The following is a 16299-nucleotide window of genomic DNA, read 5'->3' as shown; positions in this document are numbered from 1 at the left end:
TGATCAAAGCTCTAAAAACTATTCTTTTCTTCCTAGCATTTTGGGAAGCATTTTGGGAAGAAACTGAAAACATGGGTTGGAAATCTGTACCGCCAACTACACAATCTCAGCACTGATACCCAACTCCCTAATGTCCTATAAATATAAAAATGCTAGCTGTGCACCGGGACTTAACTCCTGTGGAATTTTCGGGATAAAAAGTACCCCTATGTGTTTTGTAGTTTATTTTCTTTCTCTCCCGTGTATCAAACGCGTAGGTAGGTATGTGTATATCAGTGGTTCTTGGTATTTTTTTTTTATTGAAAGTGGAACTACGACCCTAAAGCTAGTGGGACTTTATTGGTGGGACCACGAGTCAAAAATCAGTGTGCGTTACATGCTTACCTGTAATGGTTTATGAGAAACACAATTTTGCAAAACGTTACTCCAGCAAAAATCTCAGTATTTGCATAATTTCGCGGCACTTCCACAGACAAGCTACCTGACCAGGAACAATATTTCTCTCCGATTATTAGTTTAAAATTTTCTTGTTAGAACAACGTTACTCCAGCAGAAATCATTTTTCCATTTAAAAAAAAACTACGATAGGCATAAATGTTTTATGCCGGGCACATACATAGCTGATTAGGCACTAATTATAGGTTCTATTCAAATTTCTGTGGGAGATACTTTCTAGCTGGAGTAACGCACACGAAATACAGGCGTACTTTTTTATCCCGAAAATTTTATAACAGATTTTGCGTGAAAGAGTCACGAGAAAAAGTGCCTGTGAAGGTCTAATTTCTGAATAAATGATTTGAATTTGAGCATACATACATTAATAATATTAGTTGGATATAGTGCTATAAATCTACCATATGCTACCGTAAACACACATCATAATTACGCTATTTTGAAAATACTCCCGGATCTCTGTCCTATATCTATAAAAATATAATACTATATAAATCTACTATTGCTATCATTAGTAAAAATGTAGGTACCTACCTACCTCTTAATTGCGCATAAATATTTTGAGAATAAACGATGGTCCCTCCATCATGACAACAAGATTGAGTGACCAAACTTTAATAATGCTTTTATTCCACTTCAGTAATATTGATGTTGATTGGCCGAAATAATTAGCGTTGAATGTACTACTGTTACACAAATGAAAACAAAAATATATTTTCAAAAAAGTAGTTGCAATAGTAGCACTGATCTTAAAAACTGGAACGTCTTATGCGGCATCAAAGCGTTTATTTCTCGTCGTCCTTTTCTTTCGGCTCCTTCTTGCCGGGCTTGACGCTGCGCTCCCGCTCGCGGTCGCGGTCGCGGTCGCGGTCTCCGCGCGCACGCGGCGACCGCGACCGCGACTTGTGGCGCCGCGACCGCGAGCGCGACCGCTCTCTGCGGTACGATCTGCAATAATAACATTATTTAATTTAGCATGGCAGCAGCCACCGCCACATTTTTATAAATTTCTTTTAAAGAATTAAAACAATACCACGGGAGATTATGCTACTGTAGATAACATTTAAAAAAAAAGTATTATAGCTTTCTATTGAACACATTTGCCGCAATTGGACTAAAAAGAAAACAATAGCCATCAAAATCCTTGATGCTATATTATTGCAAGATTTACAAATATTAGTCAGATATATATAATAGGGCCTGTTTCACCACTTTCATATAAAATTGCATACATTAAACCTGACAGATAATAACTGCTAGATAAATCTGCCTCATTGGCCGGTTAGCTCTATTCAACACAATTTTAATGCTATCTGTTGGATATGTTACAAAAGTATAGACTATCAGATACTTTATCAATAGGCCCTAAGTGTAATTTATTACGAACTTCTCTCGTATCCGCTCGGGTTTGATGGAGCGCGAGCGGTCTCGGTCTCTGTCGCGGTCTCGCTCCTCCTGGAGATCAAATATACACTTACATTTTCAAAGTTACATGCGTGTTACCTTGCATATTATAAAAAGAAATTCCCCTGTCGCGTTTGTGTGTATAAACGCGATAAACTCAAAAACTACCGGACGGATTTCTGTACGGTTTTAACAAGAAGGTTTAGATATATAATTTATCACGGTTTCACCCGAGTGAAACCGGGCCGCTAGTTTATTTATATTACCACGACGTTCTAAAGTAAATATTACGGGCGCACCAAATACTGGAAAATACGAAATAGTATAAATATAAAAAAGCCTATCATTTCTCTCTGGCCCCGATGCTCTTAAAAGCTTCCCTATATTAGAATCGAAAATATAATAAGAATTGAAAGGAAAAATTGTAACGTTTCGTTAAAAGTAAACAATTTTTTAAATTATCAATCGTGATCTAAATAGGCAAATTATCTTCTGTGTAGATATTCCTATTGTGTCGTATATTATCAGAAATATACAGGTGCAAATCTTATTGTGTGCGTGTGCATTGAGTGAGCACCCTCTAATTGTAATAAATATAATAGTAAAAGGTTTGAAAAAATGTGTAAAACCTATCTTAGAATTTTTAAAACAATTAGAACAGATAAATAGTTAAATGTATGCTCACTCAGTTCTCACAGAGGGCTAGAAAAATCTTGGTGATTTAGTAAAAACTGTCTAGAGCCAGGGTTTATTAAATTTTAATAATCAAGAGCCATAATTAAAAAATTACAAATGGTTCTTTGTGCTCACTCAATCTTCAAGCAAAACTTGATATTTCTACGAACCAACGTATACGAATATTGTATTTATTAAAATTAGAGGGTGCTCACTCAATGCACACGCACACAAACTTATTTACATTATGAAAATTTTTAAGAATAACAATCAGAAATAATGAATGAAAGGGTACCTCATCTCTTCTGTCTCTGCGATCCCGGTCGTCCCGCTCCCGCATCCTACTTTCTCTCTCCCTGTCTCTATCCCGCTCTCTATCTCTGTCCCGCTCTCGCTCCCTATCGCGTTCTCTCTCATGCAAATGCGGCGGGAGGTGTCTGTAGGGCGAGACATAGGGCGGGGCGGGCATCATGTGCGAGGGTGGCATGAGGGGCGCGGGAGCGGCGTGTGGGGCGGGGGTCAGGCCCAGCGGCGGGCCCATGTTGGCCGGGGCCAGGGGCCCGGGTGTCAGTTCCTTGATCTCGCTCGGGGCCCAACCACTCTGCTCCGGGTGGCCTGGAAAATTACGTCAACTATTAAGAAGTTATGTTTTGCCGGTGAAACTTTGACATATTTTGAAAGCGAATTTGGCACATATTTCAAGCTGATCATCAAATGAAGTAAATTTAAGACAGATAATGAATCTGACACTGACATCTTTTGTAGTATGTCAGTGCTGTCTCGTTTCTTCTCATGTGTTAATTAAAGATCGGGGTCTATAGGTTTCTCTACGGTTTGGGCAAGGCACGTTACGAGGGCATCTCGTGTCCGGCCCAATCTGCTATATTTTATGAGATTAGCCAGATCAGACCTGGAAGTTGTATGGAAAATTTCTATTTCATTTGGTTTCAATCGTCTATATAGTTTTCTCGGTCTCTGGTTTAAACTGTGAAGAATCTAATAAAATAGCAAAAAAATAAAAAAGCAGGTAGAACCCCAGGGCTCGTCGTAGGGCGCGTGCGGCGCGTAGTAGTGCTCCTGCGGCGGGAAGTACTCCGCCACGTCGCGCCGCGCGTACTCGCGCCGCTCCGCCGTCATCACCTGCACACATCCACGTTACTACTGTCTGTCTAACACCATCTACAATGTTGTCTGTCTGTTCGACCTTCATAAAGCTGCTGAGTTGAGTAAAAACATCAAATATCATACCATACACCTACATGGTCAAAAAACACCTACACCTACCTCAGGAGTCCTGAGGGATCAGGACTCCTGTAGGTGTTTTTCACCGATAGATCAATCGATCGAAATTTCCCTCCTGATCTCCGAAACTGTTAAGCTTATGTTTTCGAAAAAAAAAACATGGTAATAGTCTAACAGTGTGAAGAACAGACAAAATTATAAGGGTTCCGGATTTTTAGTATGTACCAACTTTATACTTAATGTGTAGGATAATTGAAAGTGGAGAATAAATATTTATTTTAAATACTATCTTTTACCCACGGCTTCGCCCGCGTACAATTCCCACGGGAGCAATGTTAATTAGGGATGAAAGGTAGCTATGTCCTTCTTATTATAATAGCAAAGGAGCCAATTAAAGGTCCTCACAATTAAAAACTAAACAAGTTAAAAAGTTCATGGACTTTGGTTTTAACCAAAGCCCTCCCCACTGCAGTATTAAAGCGGGTTGCTTTTCCCAATGAGGTTTTATATCCCAACACTTCATACATCAGCACTTCAGCACATCTTTGTATCTTAAGATTACAATTCTACAATTGACAACTCCTAACTATATGGCTGAGTAAATGAAATGTGAACCAAATTTACTTTAAATAATAATATTAAAGGATGTATCACAATTTTATTAATCAAACTCACCTGAATAGTATTCTCTCTGCTTTGGTAGTTATTGCCCATTGCAGGAGGCATCTCATCCGGCCTTGGAGGTCCTAGAAGGTATATCAAATGTTATAAAACAGATAATCCCCAAGAAAAATATGAAAAAAACAATATAAAAAAAACCTATGAGTTTCTAAGGATGGTTCTCAGATAAGTAACTTTACTGCACACATTATATGCATCTGAATATGAAATCAAATTATTTATTTCTTTTATTTATAACACACTAGCAGCTCATTAAGCTGATGCGTGTGTGTCTTGAAGTTTGGAGATGTTATCCAATTTGTTCCTAAAACTGTTGACTGAAGGTGCAGTGACAACATTCTCATTGAGTTCCAGTCTATGCTGTCTTTAAGAACTTACTAATATTAATTGTTGCCAATTATATAACAAACAATATAAAGATATAATGCATACTTCCATACTAATATTATAAAGAACTGAAGCGGTGGTGGTGCAAATGGATAAGATGCCCGCCTGTGGATCGAAAGGTCTCAGATTCGTATCCTACTCGTGCCATATGAGTTTGTAGATCAATCTGACCCATATATTTTTGTGTTTTCATAGACCACCACTTGCTTTCGGTGAAGGAAAACATCGTGAGGAAACCTGCACACTGGTTGACAGTTTAGTTCCCTAGTGTGTATGCGACTACCTGCCACTAGATGGAGGTAAGTAGTCGTAAAAGCCATGTCAGATGCCTTTAGGAGACTTGAATAAAATCTGACACCAGTGTTAGCAGTAACACACGCGATATGAGGATGATGAATATTATAAAGAGAAAAAAATTGTATTTGTTTTTTTTTTTGTTTGTATTAAATAAACTCAAAAAGCTACTGAACCGATTTCGATTAATTTTGGCACAGAAACAGACAAAACCTTCAGGAGTAACAAAGGCTACTTTTTTATGGCGGTTTTACACGAGCAAGGCCTGAAAGAACGCTCGTTTTGAATAAAAGGAATAATGTCAATGTCAAATGTATATAGGTAGGATAATGTAGAGTAAGCAATAACCGGGCGCTCGGCGCAGGTCCGCGGGCGGCGCGCGCGGCGCCGCGTGCAGCCCCACGCCCGCCTCCGACACGCGCATGCGCCGCTGTCGCTCGCAGTACGCGCTCCACGTCACCTCGTTGAACCCATAGTTGAAGTAATCTGTTAAACAATACATCCAGATATGATATATAACATGCATAATCATCCGAGCCAGGAGATAATAAAGACAATTGAACGACAATAGGATCACAGTCTTATAGGGCTGCTAATTAAAATTTACAAATATTCTAATGATCAACTGTGTGAATTTTACTGTTGATTAACAAACTTGTGACATATTGTAAAATATATCAGAACATAAATATTTATTTATTTTAAAATATTATATTGAGGATGGTTTTGAAGTGTCAAAATTATCCTCAATGTTATAAAATTGTAAATTTTTGAGAGTGAAATAATGATTAATACAATAATGACAAATACACTTTAGTACAAAAACTTCAAATTTCAAAGAAATTTGTTTCACTGCCCGTACAATCTCAATAACAACACATTAAATGCTTTTATCTCAAATCCACACAGGAGAAAATAGTAAAATAACAAATGGTCACCTGAAATGTCAGCACCAGGTTTGTTCCATGGTTTATCCTCTATTGTATCAATGTTAAACTCAAGAGCCGGGACTCCATTGATGCTGCCTGGGCCATCCAAATCTTCTAGAGTAACTTTGCCTCCTGTAGTAGTGCTGGCTCGAGGTTTCTCTGCTGCTCCGCTAGCAACTATACCAACACCACGCTGAAATATCAATAACATACTAATATATAACCTGTTGACAACTGAATATTTGCTAATACTACCTACTACTACTATTATACTATAAGAGTTAGTAAACAGAAGTTGATGGAAAAAAAACATTGTGTGGCATAAACATTACAGGTAATTGGGCCTGGGGTAAGAAAGGCTGTAGAAGAAATACAGTTCTACCAGAGGAAATTACTCACCTTAATATTGAGGCTAGCATAAGCTTGGGGACCAGATTTGATCTCACCAATAGTGACTTTCACGTCATCACTGTCATCTGAATCTGAGTCCCCATTATCCTGACTGTCAGCGTCTCCATTCTGGTCTTGCGCATCTTGTCCCACATCCGCGAAGTGCTCGTCATTCAAGGAGTCATCATTATTGGCTTCATTGTTATCTTGGTCTTTATCCTCGCCTTCCTGTAAAATTAAATGTGTTTTGAAAAACCATAAAACATACATATCAAAGGTTAAGTTTACTTATTTCATGCTAACTTACTGCGGCTTCTGTTGGCTGTTCTGCAGCATCCTTTTCAGTGGTTTCCTTGTTTTCCTCACCCTGCTCCGCAGTAGAGTCACCGTACAACCAACTATCATCATTTTCATCACCAGGAGCTGATTCCACAGCAGTGTCTGCCATTTTATCCTTAGAAAGAAGCTGTATTGATAATTATAGTCGGATTGGAGACTGAATGCCGATGCCGAACCGAAAACCGAATGCAAATGCAAATCCTACTAAATGTCAAAAAATATTTTGAAAAAATGACATATGCCAATGTCAAAACTTTTTCTTATAGTGACAATGATATCATTTCTTTAAAGTCTCGATAAAATCCAAGGGAGGGAAAGAAAATGGAAAGAAACGACGATAATAGAAAGTATTACTGCCATTTATCCCGCCAGAGTACAGCTCTGTATGTTAGGTACACAAAAGCTTTGCCACCTTTTGTTATGTCGATTAAAACGATTATTTTAGAGTGCTTTATTAATCCTTTCATTATGTAAGCATTCGTTTGTGAAAATATACAACAATGTAGTATATTCGGGTGCTGAAATATTGGGAAGAATCGTTTTCCATATGATAAAAAAATTTTGAAAACCATGGGATACGCCTCATGCTGTAAAATTTTCGAACCAGTAAACGGTCGAAAAGAAGCTCGGAACACTTCACACGTAGACTTATTAAAATATGGACTTCATACAGGTAAGATCTTCAGTTAAATAAAATCAAGTTTATATCAGTTTATGACCACAGTGTTATTATTTTCAGGATAATCCACTAAATCCTTCCTTTTTCCTTTAAACTCGCATTATGATTGCGTAGAAGGTATTTTTGGTACTAAATCTGCAACAATATTGAAAATTAGTGATTTTTGCCTCCATTGGCAATGTTTGTGTATCTTAGTTGTACCAGTAGCGCCATCTGCGCTAAGCTTTGCGTAATATGCCCTATTCGCCGAAGCAGTATAAACCATGCATGGAATTAGTAGGTAGGTACTACAACAGTCGATAGTGACAAGAAATATTGCAAAGCCCGACCACGCATGAGAGCCTCTCGCTCTCTTCCCTTTTTCGTTAAAAAAGGTCCAGAACCAATGCAGGCAAACAAGCTCCCATGATCGTTTGACTTATTTAACAAGTACTTTAAGGACATTGACATATTTTCAACACGGGTTAGTTCCTTCAAAAAGCTAGTCTACTAAAATTCAGGTATTATCCACCTAAGTGGTGAGTTAATTCTTTTCTTTTTGATTTGTATTAAAAACTTAGTAATAGATCCCGTTTTACCCTTTGGGTACGGAACCCTAAAAACAAAAATAAATAAATAGGTTTTGTATGTATAAATATACCGGATAGTGTAAGCTCTCAACTTCTGGTAAACTGTGGTTAACGGTGTTAGTTTTTCATATAACTAAAGTGTTTTTATTTCATGAGCCTAATTTTGTGTAAAACTGTTTGTTGACCCCAATAAATAAAAAAGCAATCAGATATTATACATTTTTTTATATCTGCACTAGGCTGCTTGGCTGTGTTGGCACGGCACAAACAGCAGCTGCTTGAATACTGACGCACACACACATGCTTACATCTTTTGATGGAAACAAGAATGAAAACTTCAGTGTTGCCCATGGTCCCTGTGATAGTCCCTGGAAGGTACCAAAGGAATAATTTTACTCGTGGAATTCAACTTTGGTCCAGAAGAGAAAGAAAAATGATATATTAAATACTGTGTAATTTCATAAAAATATCAAATAAGTTAGCAGGATTAACAAAATACAAAACTAAGCATAAGCACCAAATGTTTGAATAAATTGTTATTTTAATCAAGTCCATTTCTTCTTTTGGGGAACACCTTATCCTCAACTTGCGCTACTTTCTGAGCAACACCTGCGATCTGTTCAACAGCTTCCGATGCGGCAGAACCACATGTCTCAGCCAATTGTTGCACTCCAAGAGAAACCTGTGGAAGAATAAAAGGAAATCAAATACCAAATTAAAGATAAAATTAACATTATTGATAACTAGCTTTTGCCCGCGGCTTCGCCCGCGTAAATTTCCCACGGTAACATTTAATTTCCGGGATGAAAGGCACGCTATGTTCTCCATATTTCAATCTATATGTATGCAACATTTCAAAAAGATTGGTTGAGTGGATAGATTGAAGAGGTAACAAACAAACTTACTTTCGCATTTATAATATTAATTAGGCTAGGATTAGGATCATAGATAAAATTAATATTAGGATATTAGTTGAGATCGAAAAACTGGAATGGGATTGAAAAATTCAGAAATTTATTTTCGGACTTTGTTGTATTGCTAGTTCTCCCAATTGGAAACTAAACAAATTCTGAGCGCTGGATAAACGCAAACATGCTACAGGCTATGGGAAAAGCATGGCTGTTCCAGATATACTTCTGCAAACTTCTGTGTTTGTCAATGGAAAATTAATAGGAATTATTGGGCTGGAAGCTAGAAGTGCTTTGTTCTGTATCCATGACTGTTTGAATGGATATATGATAAATAAAGCAATGCAATATTGCAGAGCCATTCCTAGTAAATCCCACAGGAATAATACTTTTGGTCGCCCTTCGTCGTACTCATGCGACTGACTACAGATATGTGAAATTTCCAGATTTGTTAATTATTTAAAGTGTGTAGATGTACAAACTACCAAACAAACGTACTTTCACGGTTTTGTGTCGGGTTCGGAGTCAAGAAATATAACGGGAATAAAATACACTGCGCCATCTACTGATTTTTATAGTATTAAAATTCAAAACAATTATTGGCAGTCTTTTATCGCTAATCCCACGGCAACGGATTTGGATAGTTTGGAAATTTAAATCTAAAATGGCGCATACTTCTAAATGTACGAAGTTTCATACAATCTTGCAACCCTTATTTCACGCCCTTAGGGAAAGAATTTCCAAAATTCCTTTCTTAGCGGACGTCTCCTATCCATAATCTACCTTTCTGCCAAATTTAATCTTTATCAATTTGAAATTAACTCAGCGCATTTAGTGCCATCCGTAAGACATAGGTTTTTCGCAAATCGTCACGGTAATAGTTTTTTGTTGCCTCAGTAGCCTCAAATCTGCCTTGTCTTGATAATCGTCTAAGTACAAAGTATATTTACAGAAATTTTGGAACGTCAATCAGCACCAATGAACTATTTAGATGATAAACTTGGCTATGAATTTTAAAGGTGAACGCTCGTGAAGGATAAACGCTCCTTCTGAAATTATTTTGGCTCCAAAAAACGTCGTTTGGAACGCGCTATTATAGGCCTAGTTTTGATTGTGGATGTTCTCCATATAACAACTATTCCAGTGGCAGTCCAGCTTTGCCTGATGAACAACACATTCCTTTGGGCTCTCCGTGCCATTTCGAAACACGATATTGCGGGCATATAAGTATGTTTAGAAAACCAAGCCAAGTTGAGAAAAGTCAATATACTTTATTGATATAGATCGAGAGGCAGCATCCAAACATGATTCTCTTTCATAGAGTGGGGATCTAGAGGCGATCTTGGAACGCTGTGATGCTGTCACGATCCGGTCGACTTTCTGTCAACCTTCTCAAGTGTGCGCAGAAACGGAAGAAAGATTAGATCGTTTTCGGGAAGGCATAGTTTTGATACCTTTAAGGCAAAAGAAAAATGTATTGTTTTATTCGAATCGAACATCCAAAAGCTATGTGCGTACGTATTTCGAGTTTGATAGATATAATTTCCCGGCGGACACTCGAATCGACATTGCTTTTTTATTTCCTCGTGGCGCCATCTAGTATTACATTAAAATTGAGCCAGCTTCTATATTCAATGGTGAGTGTTCGATGGCTAGAGTAAAATAAACTATTGTTTTTTCTAACAAAAAAATAATTTAAGGGAACTATAATTATTTTAAATATATGATTTTATTTTAAATTTTATGAGTTCACATGTGGCGCCATTTATTATCAGGTAGTAAAACTAATTGTCCGTATTTCTCCAAATTTTAAGTAAAATTTTCGAAATTAATACTTATACAATAAATAATTACAAACTTGTTTTTAAACCTTCAACCTAAAGATGAACGTAAATCTAAAATTGTATGTGTCATACTAACTTCTACTCCCTATTTCTCCCCATTCGAGATAGAATTTCGGGATACAAAGTCACAGAGTCAAAGTTTATATTCTAATCCAGGCCACATTCTATCTCTGTGCCGAATTTCATGCAGATCCATTCAGTAGATTGTGTGATGCACGTACTAACATACAGACAGACAGCCAAACAAAAATTCTAAAAAAATGTTTTGGCTTCTATTGACCTTAAATAGTCCTCTCCTATTTATTCTTCATAAATATCTCCTATGTACAGACATAGTCCAGTTACAGTTTTATTATAAGTATAGATATATAGTAGTATAACTTATAGTTACCTTCATGTTGATTCATCATGTTTCTAAGAAAATAATTCCTATTCTAAACCACTTATTGGTTTTGCATGTTGATGTTGACAAAGGCCAGTCCAAGAGAACATTGAAATGACTTATAATGACTATTTTTATGTCAAAATATTTAAATTACCGCATCAGCTTCTGCTTTCACTTCTGCAGCAGCTGCGTGCATGTTGTTTACAGTTTCTTGCATTTGTGGCACCTGTTGGATGGCTTCAGAGTCCAATACAGGTTCAGCCTGAAAAGTTTTTTTCACACATTTTTACTTCTACCATTACAGGTATACTTAATGCAATAGAATAATCCTAAAAATTTGATAAAAATGGAAAATCAGAACTAGAGGTAAGAAAACTTTACACTTATTTATTAGTCAATACACTAATCCTATTAATATTATAAATGTGAGAGTTTGTTTTCACACAAAAATCTACTAGACTGATTGTTATGAAATTTGTCAAATTTTATCCCAAAATTCCCACAGAATGAAGCCCCGGGGCACAGCTAGTTTATGTCGATCAATCACATTTTCATTGTAAACTATCTGCTCCCAAAAAAAGAAAAAGAACAAAAACATGCACATTGGTATTCAGGTTTATTTACAAATGGATTTTAGTTACACAGTGCAAATTGTCAGTTGTCTTGACTAAAAAAAAAATGGCAGCATTATCCATAACACACTAAGTAGAAAAACTTGAAGTGATATTTAGAAAGCAAATAAAGCATACCTGTTTACAACGATGCATGCACTGACAATGATGCCTCAAGACTGGTTCAGCTGCAGCCACTTCCTGCATATGCATGTTGTTTTGTTGGATCTGAAATAATAAATAAATTTACACTGTATTCTTAAAGCTATTATATTAAAGAGATTAATTGAAAACATCTAGTTTCAGAAAACTACTAATACAAATTTATATCTCACTACCTAAGTCTGTGGGAATTTTCTAGGAATACATCCAGTGAATGAGTATCCAGTCTAGAGTAAATATTTTAACCAACCTGCCCAGACCAGGTGTCGCCAATCTAGTTCCTATGAAGTAATGTACTCACGTTTTCTACCAAATTAGGATCAGTGTAATTGTTCAGCTCTGAAGCCATCTGCATAGACTCCGACAATTTCTCATGTCCCAAAGTAGCATTGTTGATCGCTTGAGACGTGTTCAACAGATTAGATGTAGCAGAGTCCCCTTGTTGGCCATCAAGAGGAACATTTGCTAAACCTAACTTTGCTTCTAGTTGTTCGATTCTATTTTGCAAAATTGCGATTGGGTCCATATCTGGAACGTCTGTTGAGAATGTTCACAAAAATCGAAATGAAATAAATTTAATATTGACTGACTCCTGCATAAATGACTAACAAAAAATAAATGCCAGATAATATAATTGAACATCAATATTTTCGAACGCAGAATATTCAATTTTTTATTTTGACGTTTCTTTTTTTTAAATTCAGTCAACGACAGAATTTAAAATTTAAAACAATATTTATTTGGCTATAACTTTAGATGTATTGTTTTGCATTATAATCAAAGATTAGCTACTTGATGATTTTATGATTATATATAATAATAGGGAGTATTATGCAAAGTTCAGCGTAGATGGCGCTACTGGTAAAACTAAGATAAGTACACAAACATTGCCAATAGAGGCAAAAAGCTCCAATTTTCAATATTGTTACAGATTTACGACAAAAAATACCTTCTACGCAACCGTGGTGCGGGTTTAAAGGAAAAAGAAGGATTTGGATCCTGAAAATAATAACACTATTTTAGGTTCTGTTCTGCATTATTTGGTCAACTGTGGTCATAAACAGATATAAACTAGATTTTGACTGAAGATCTTGAACGTGTGAAGTGTTCAGAGCTATTTTCGACCGTTTACTGGCTCGAAAATTTTACAACGTGAGGCGTACCCCATAGTTTTCGAAAATTTTTATCTTATGGAAAACGATTTTTCCCAATATTTCGGCACCCGAATATGCTACATTGTTGTATATTTTCACAAACGAATGCTTACATAATGAAAGGATTAATAAAGTACTCATAAACATTTTAACCGACATAGCAAAAGGCGACAAAGCTTATGTGTACCTAACATACAGTGTTGTACTCTGGCGGGATAAATATGCCCTATTAGTAGCTGTGTACCAAGTAGGTGCTTAATAAATCCGTGTCCGGTGCACTTAAATCTATGGTATGTACGCGATGCATTTCTTTGATTTAATGGCTGTAGTCCCTAGATCCCTTTGTTTTACCTCATGAAAAAATGTTACCAAAAACAACTTAGACATTGACAGTTGGTCGCGCAAAATCTCAGTGTTGTCAACGTCAGGTAGGTAGTATGGTAAAAATAGATGTGAAGAAGTCTATTTTTGCAAACACAAAAGATAAACACGAAGGATTTCATCAGAGAATAAACGAAACTACCGGCTCCCAACGACATCTGCATCGCTATTGTTCGTTGCAAATTAAATAAAGAGCATGCTTGTTTTGACTAATTTTTAAACGACGTTAAACAACATAATGATCGATGAAGAATTAGGTGGATTATCTGAAGATGATTTTGTGCTTCCACCAATTAAATACGAATGTAATATATTCTGTTTCGTTTCTTATAAACACTTACGCCTTATTTTGAATTTGAATACCTAATAGGAATTAATAGATTGAAATGTTTTTGTTTTGCAGATTTGGATCACACTGCTGATGTTCAGTGAGTTTAACCTAAAAATTATAAATATATCCTGGAAGAGTTTTCACTAAATGACTATTAACTAACTAGTATTTAACTCGTGGAACTGATGAAATTAAGCATTTAAAACATGAGATTCACCCACTTATCACAGTAAGTGACACAGACACAGTTGAGTGGGTGAATTTGAATATGAGCTATCTTCTTTCTTCATTATATATAGTATGTAGATAAAATAATAAAATTTGTTAATGGAAGTTTATGTAAATTGATAAATTTTATTATATTTTTTTATATAATATATAAAAAATACTACAAATTAAATACATCATTAACACATATGTAAACACACAGTACCATTAGAAAATCTAATTTTGTCTACCTAACTAAATTCCAAAGAATTGTATAATAAGGATTTTTTTTTATTAATTTAGAATTAATAAAACATCAAAAGTTTTAATCTATACTAATAGCTTTAATTGTTGTTGAAAAGTTTTTTTTTAAATATTGTTTTTTTACTACATTTTTTAAAGAGTATACATTTGGTCACTTATGTATTCCAAAGTGAGTTTATTCCTAGTTATATTTAAAAACAACTACAATAGTATATGGTTTAAATTTAATAGAATCAAACATAAGGGCCCAACTTGCAACTTCAATGATGACTTATTCAACAACATACATAATGTAATTATAAAATAATAATAGCAATCTATATAATTACAGGTTACATGCATGGGGTGACAGTTTGAAGGAAGCATTTGAACAATGTGGCATGGCAATGTTTGGGTACATGACAGAACTGGATTATGTCCAGATAAAAGAAGTACATTCAATAGAAGCCACAGCAGATGACATGATGGGTTTGCTGTATCACTTCTTAGATGAACTACTTTTTTTGTTCTCGGTAGAACCATTTTTAATTTGCAAGAAGTTGGTAATCACTGAATTTAATATGGAGGAATTCCGGATAGTCTGCAAGTGCTATGGGGAGGAATTTGAGATTGGCAAACACCCACAGGGCACGGAGGTGAAAGCAATAACTTATTCTGCAATGCAGATCATTGACGAGCCCAAGGATAATAAGTTTGAAGTTTTTGTAATCATTGATATTTGAAAATATACATACATTTTGTTAAATATTTTTGTTTAATTGATTAATCTCTACAACATTATATTGAGAAAAATTGTTAGTATAAGGATTAAATTATATTTAATAAAATTAAAATATATATACTTATTGTATATATGTATACTAAACTAGCTTTTTCCCGTATCTTTGCACGGGTTCGTAGTCTTCTAAACAAAGAATCAAAGTAAAGTCTCAAATCATTTTATCTCATATTCTTCAAGAGTGGTCAAATTCAGTCACTCAGTTTTCATCTATGCCTAATCCGCTTTTCCCGAAATACGTCCTGTAACGTATTCTGTTTCCCACAAGATATCCCGTTGTATTTTTCACGACGCTAGACATCCCAAGTTAGCTAATCAAAGGCGGTAGATCAAAATTTTTATTGAAAAAAAGTTTCATTTCATATTTTTCGACACCCTATATTTTATCTGCATGTAAGAGTATTTTTTGTATTAAATTTCATGTAGGTAGGTATCTCACTTTAAAAATGACGAAGTTCCATACATACGTGCAACCTGTCGCGGACCTAAATGGTCTTACGAATTTAATTTCGGATACCAAATGTTTTCCATACATACAAATAATTCGCGACCGCGACGTACATACTTGTAACCCCCATTTAACCTCTCTAGGGTTGCAATTATCAAAAGCTAATTAATGCGATTTTTATTGACTACATATATTTAAATTAGATTATTACATGTGTCTCACTTAAAAAATTAAGTTTTATACAAACGTGACAAACCCTATTTCAAATTTTAGGGATAGAATTTCCGAAAAAACTGTCTAAGCGGACGTTTCCTTCCTGCTAAATTCAATATTCATCGGCTCAGTAGTTTTCGAAATTTCGTGTTGAGTGGTTTTCGCTTTTATGTGATGTTACTGTAAAAGTCAGAACTAAGGTAAGATTTTACCAACTCATGTTAAAGTTCATACAGTTCTGTGATCATCGCTCATTTTGGGCTTTTACCACTTGGTAAATCTTAAGATATCTTCAAATACATATTGCTTACCTATATTGGGTTCCATCTATCGATTTGTAACGCTGATCAAAACAATATAAATTATCACTATGTAAATCAAGTTATTTTGAGGCCATTGAATTAGGTAATAAATATTTAAAATTGCCGCCAAATCCGCCAATAGAATGCCCTTTTCACACATTCAGTCTCAGGCTCTCGGTGTCTCGTCGATAAAATATAAGTCAATTTGTATTTTCTATAGTGATTTTCTAATTTTACTCAAGTAAGTAATAAATAGTACATAATATTTA

General features: G+C 35.6%; 3 protein-coding genes across 3 annotated transcripts; 1 reads left to right on the top strand and 2 right to left on the bottom strand.

The window, feature by feature from the left end:
* Positions 1–1057: 1057 nt before the first annotated feature.
* Positions 1058–6999, bottom strand: Fip1 (Factor interacting with poly(A) polymerase 1). Its single transcript, XM_053745798.2, has 9 exons — positions 6763–6999; positions 6465–6683; positions 6075–6258; positions 5485–5622; positions 4450–4520; positions 3567–3672; positions 2828–3147; positions 1841–1908; positions 1058–1401 (listed from the first exon to the last, which is right to left on the bottom strand). The coding sequence occupies exons 1-9, from the start codon at positions 6901–6903 to the stop codon at positions 1239–1241; spliced, it is 1410 nt and encodes a 469-aa protein (XP_053601773.1). The 5' UTR covers positions 6904–6999; the 3' UTR covers positions 1058–1238.
* Positions 7000–8479: 1480 nt separating this feature from the next.
* Positions 8480–12621, bottom strand: LOC128670275 (uncharacterized). Its single transcript, XM_053745815.2, has 4 exons — positions 12254–12621; positions 11929–12018; positions 11334–11441; positions 8480–8724 (listed from the first exon to the last, which is right to left on the bottom strand). The coding sequence occupies exons 1-4, from the start codon at positions 12476–12478 to the stop codon at positions 8584–8586; spliced, it is 564 nt and encodes a 187-aa protein (XP_053601790.1). The 5' UTR covers positions 12479–12621; the 3' UTR covers positions 8480–8583.
* Positions 12622–13536: 915 nt separating this feature from the next.
* Positions 13537–15034, top strand: Archease (archease). Its single transcript, XM_053745816.2, has 3 exons — positions 13537–13792; positions 13891–13915; positions 14621–15034. The coding sequence occupies exons 1-3, from the start codon at positions 13726–13728 to the stop codon at positions 15009–15011; spliced, it is 483 nt and encodes a 160-aa protein (XP_053601791.1). The 5' UTR covers positions 13537–13725; the 3' UTR covers positions 15012–15034.
* Positions 15035–16299: the final 1265 nt, after the last annotated feature.

The sequence above is a fragment of the Plodia interpunctella genome, chromosome 5, assembly GCF_027563975.2.
Source record: "Plodia interpunctella isolate USDA-ARS_2022_Savannah chromosome 5, ilPloInte3.2, whole genome shotgun sequence".
Lineage (NCBI taxonomy): Eukaryota > Metazoa > Arthropoda > Insecta > Lepidoptera > Pyralidae > Plodia > Plodia interpunctella.
Note: the sequence above shows the minus strand (reverse complement) of the source record. Positions and strands in the feature narration are given on the sequence as shown.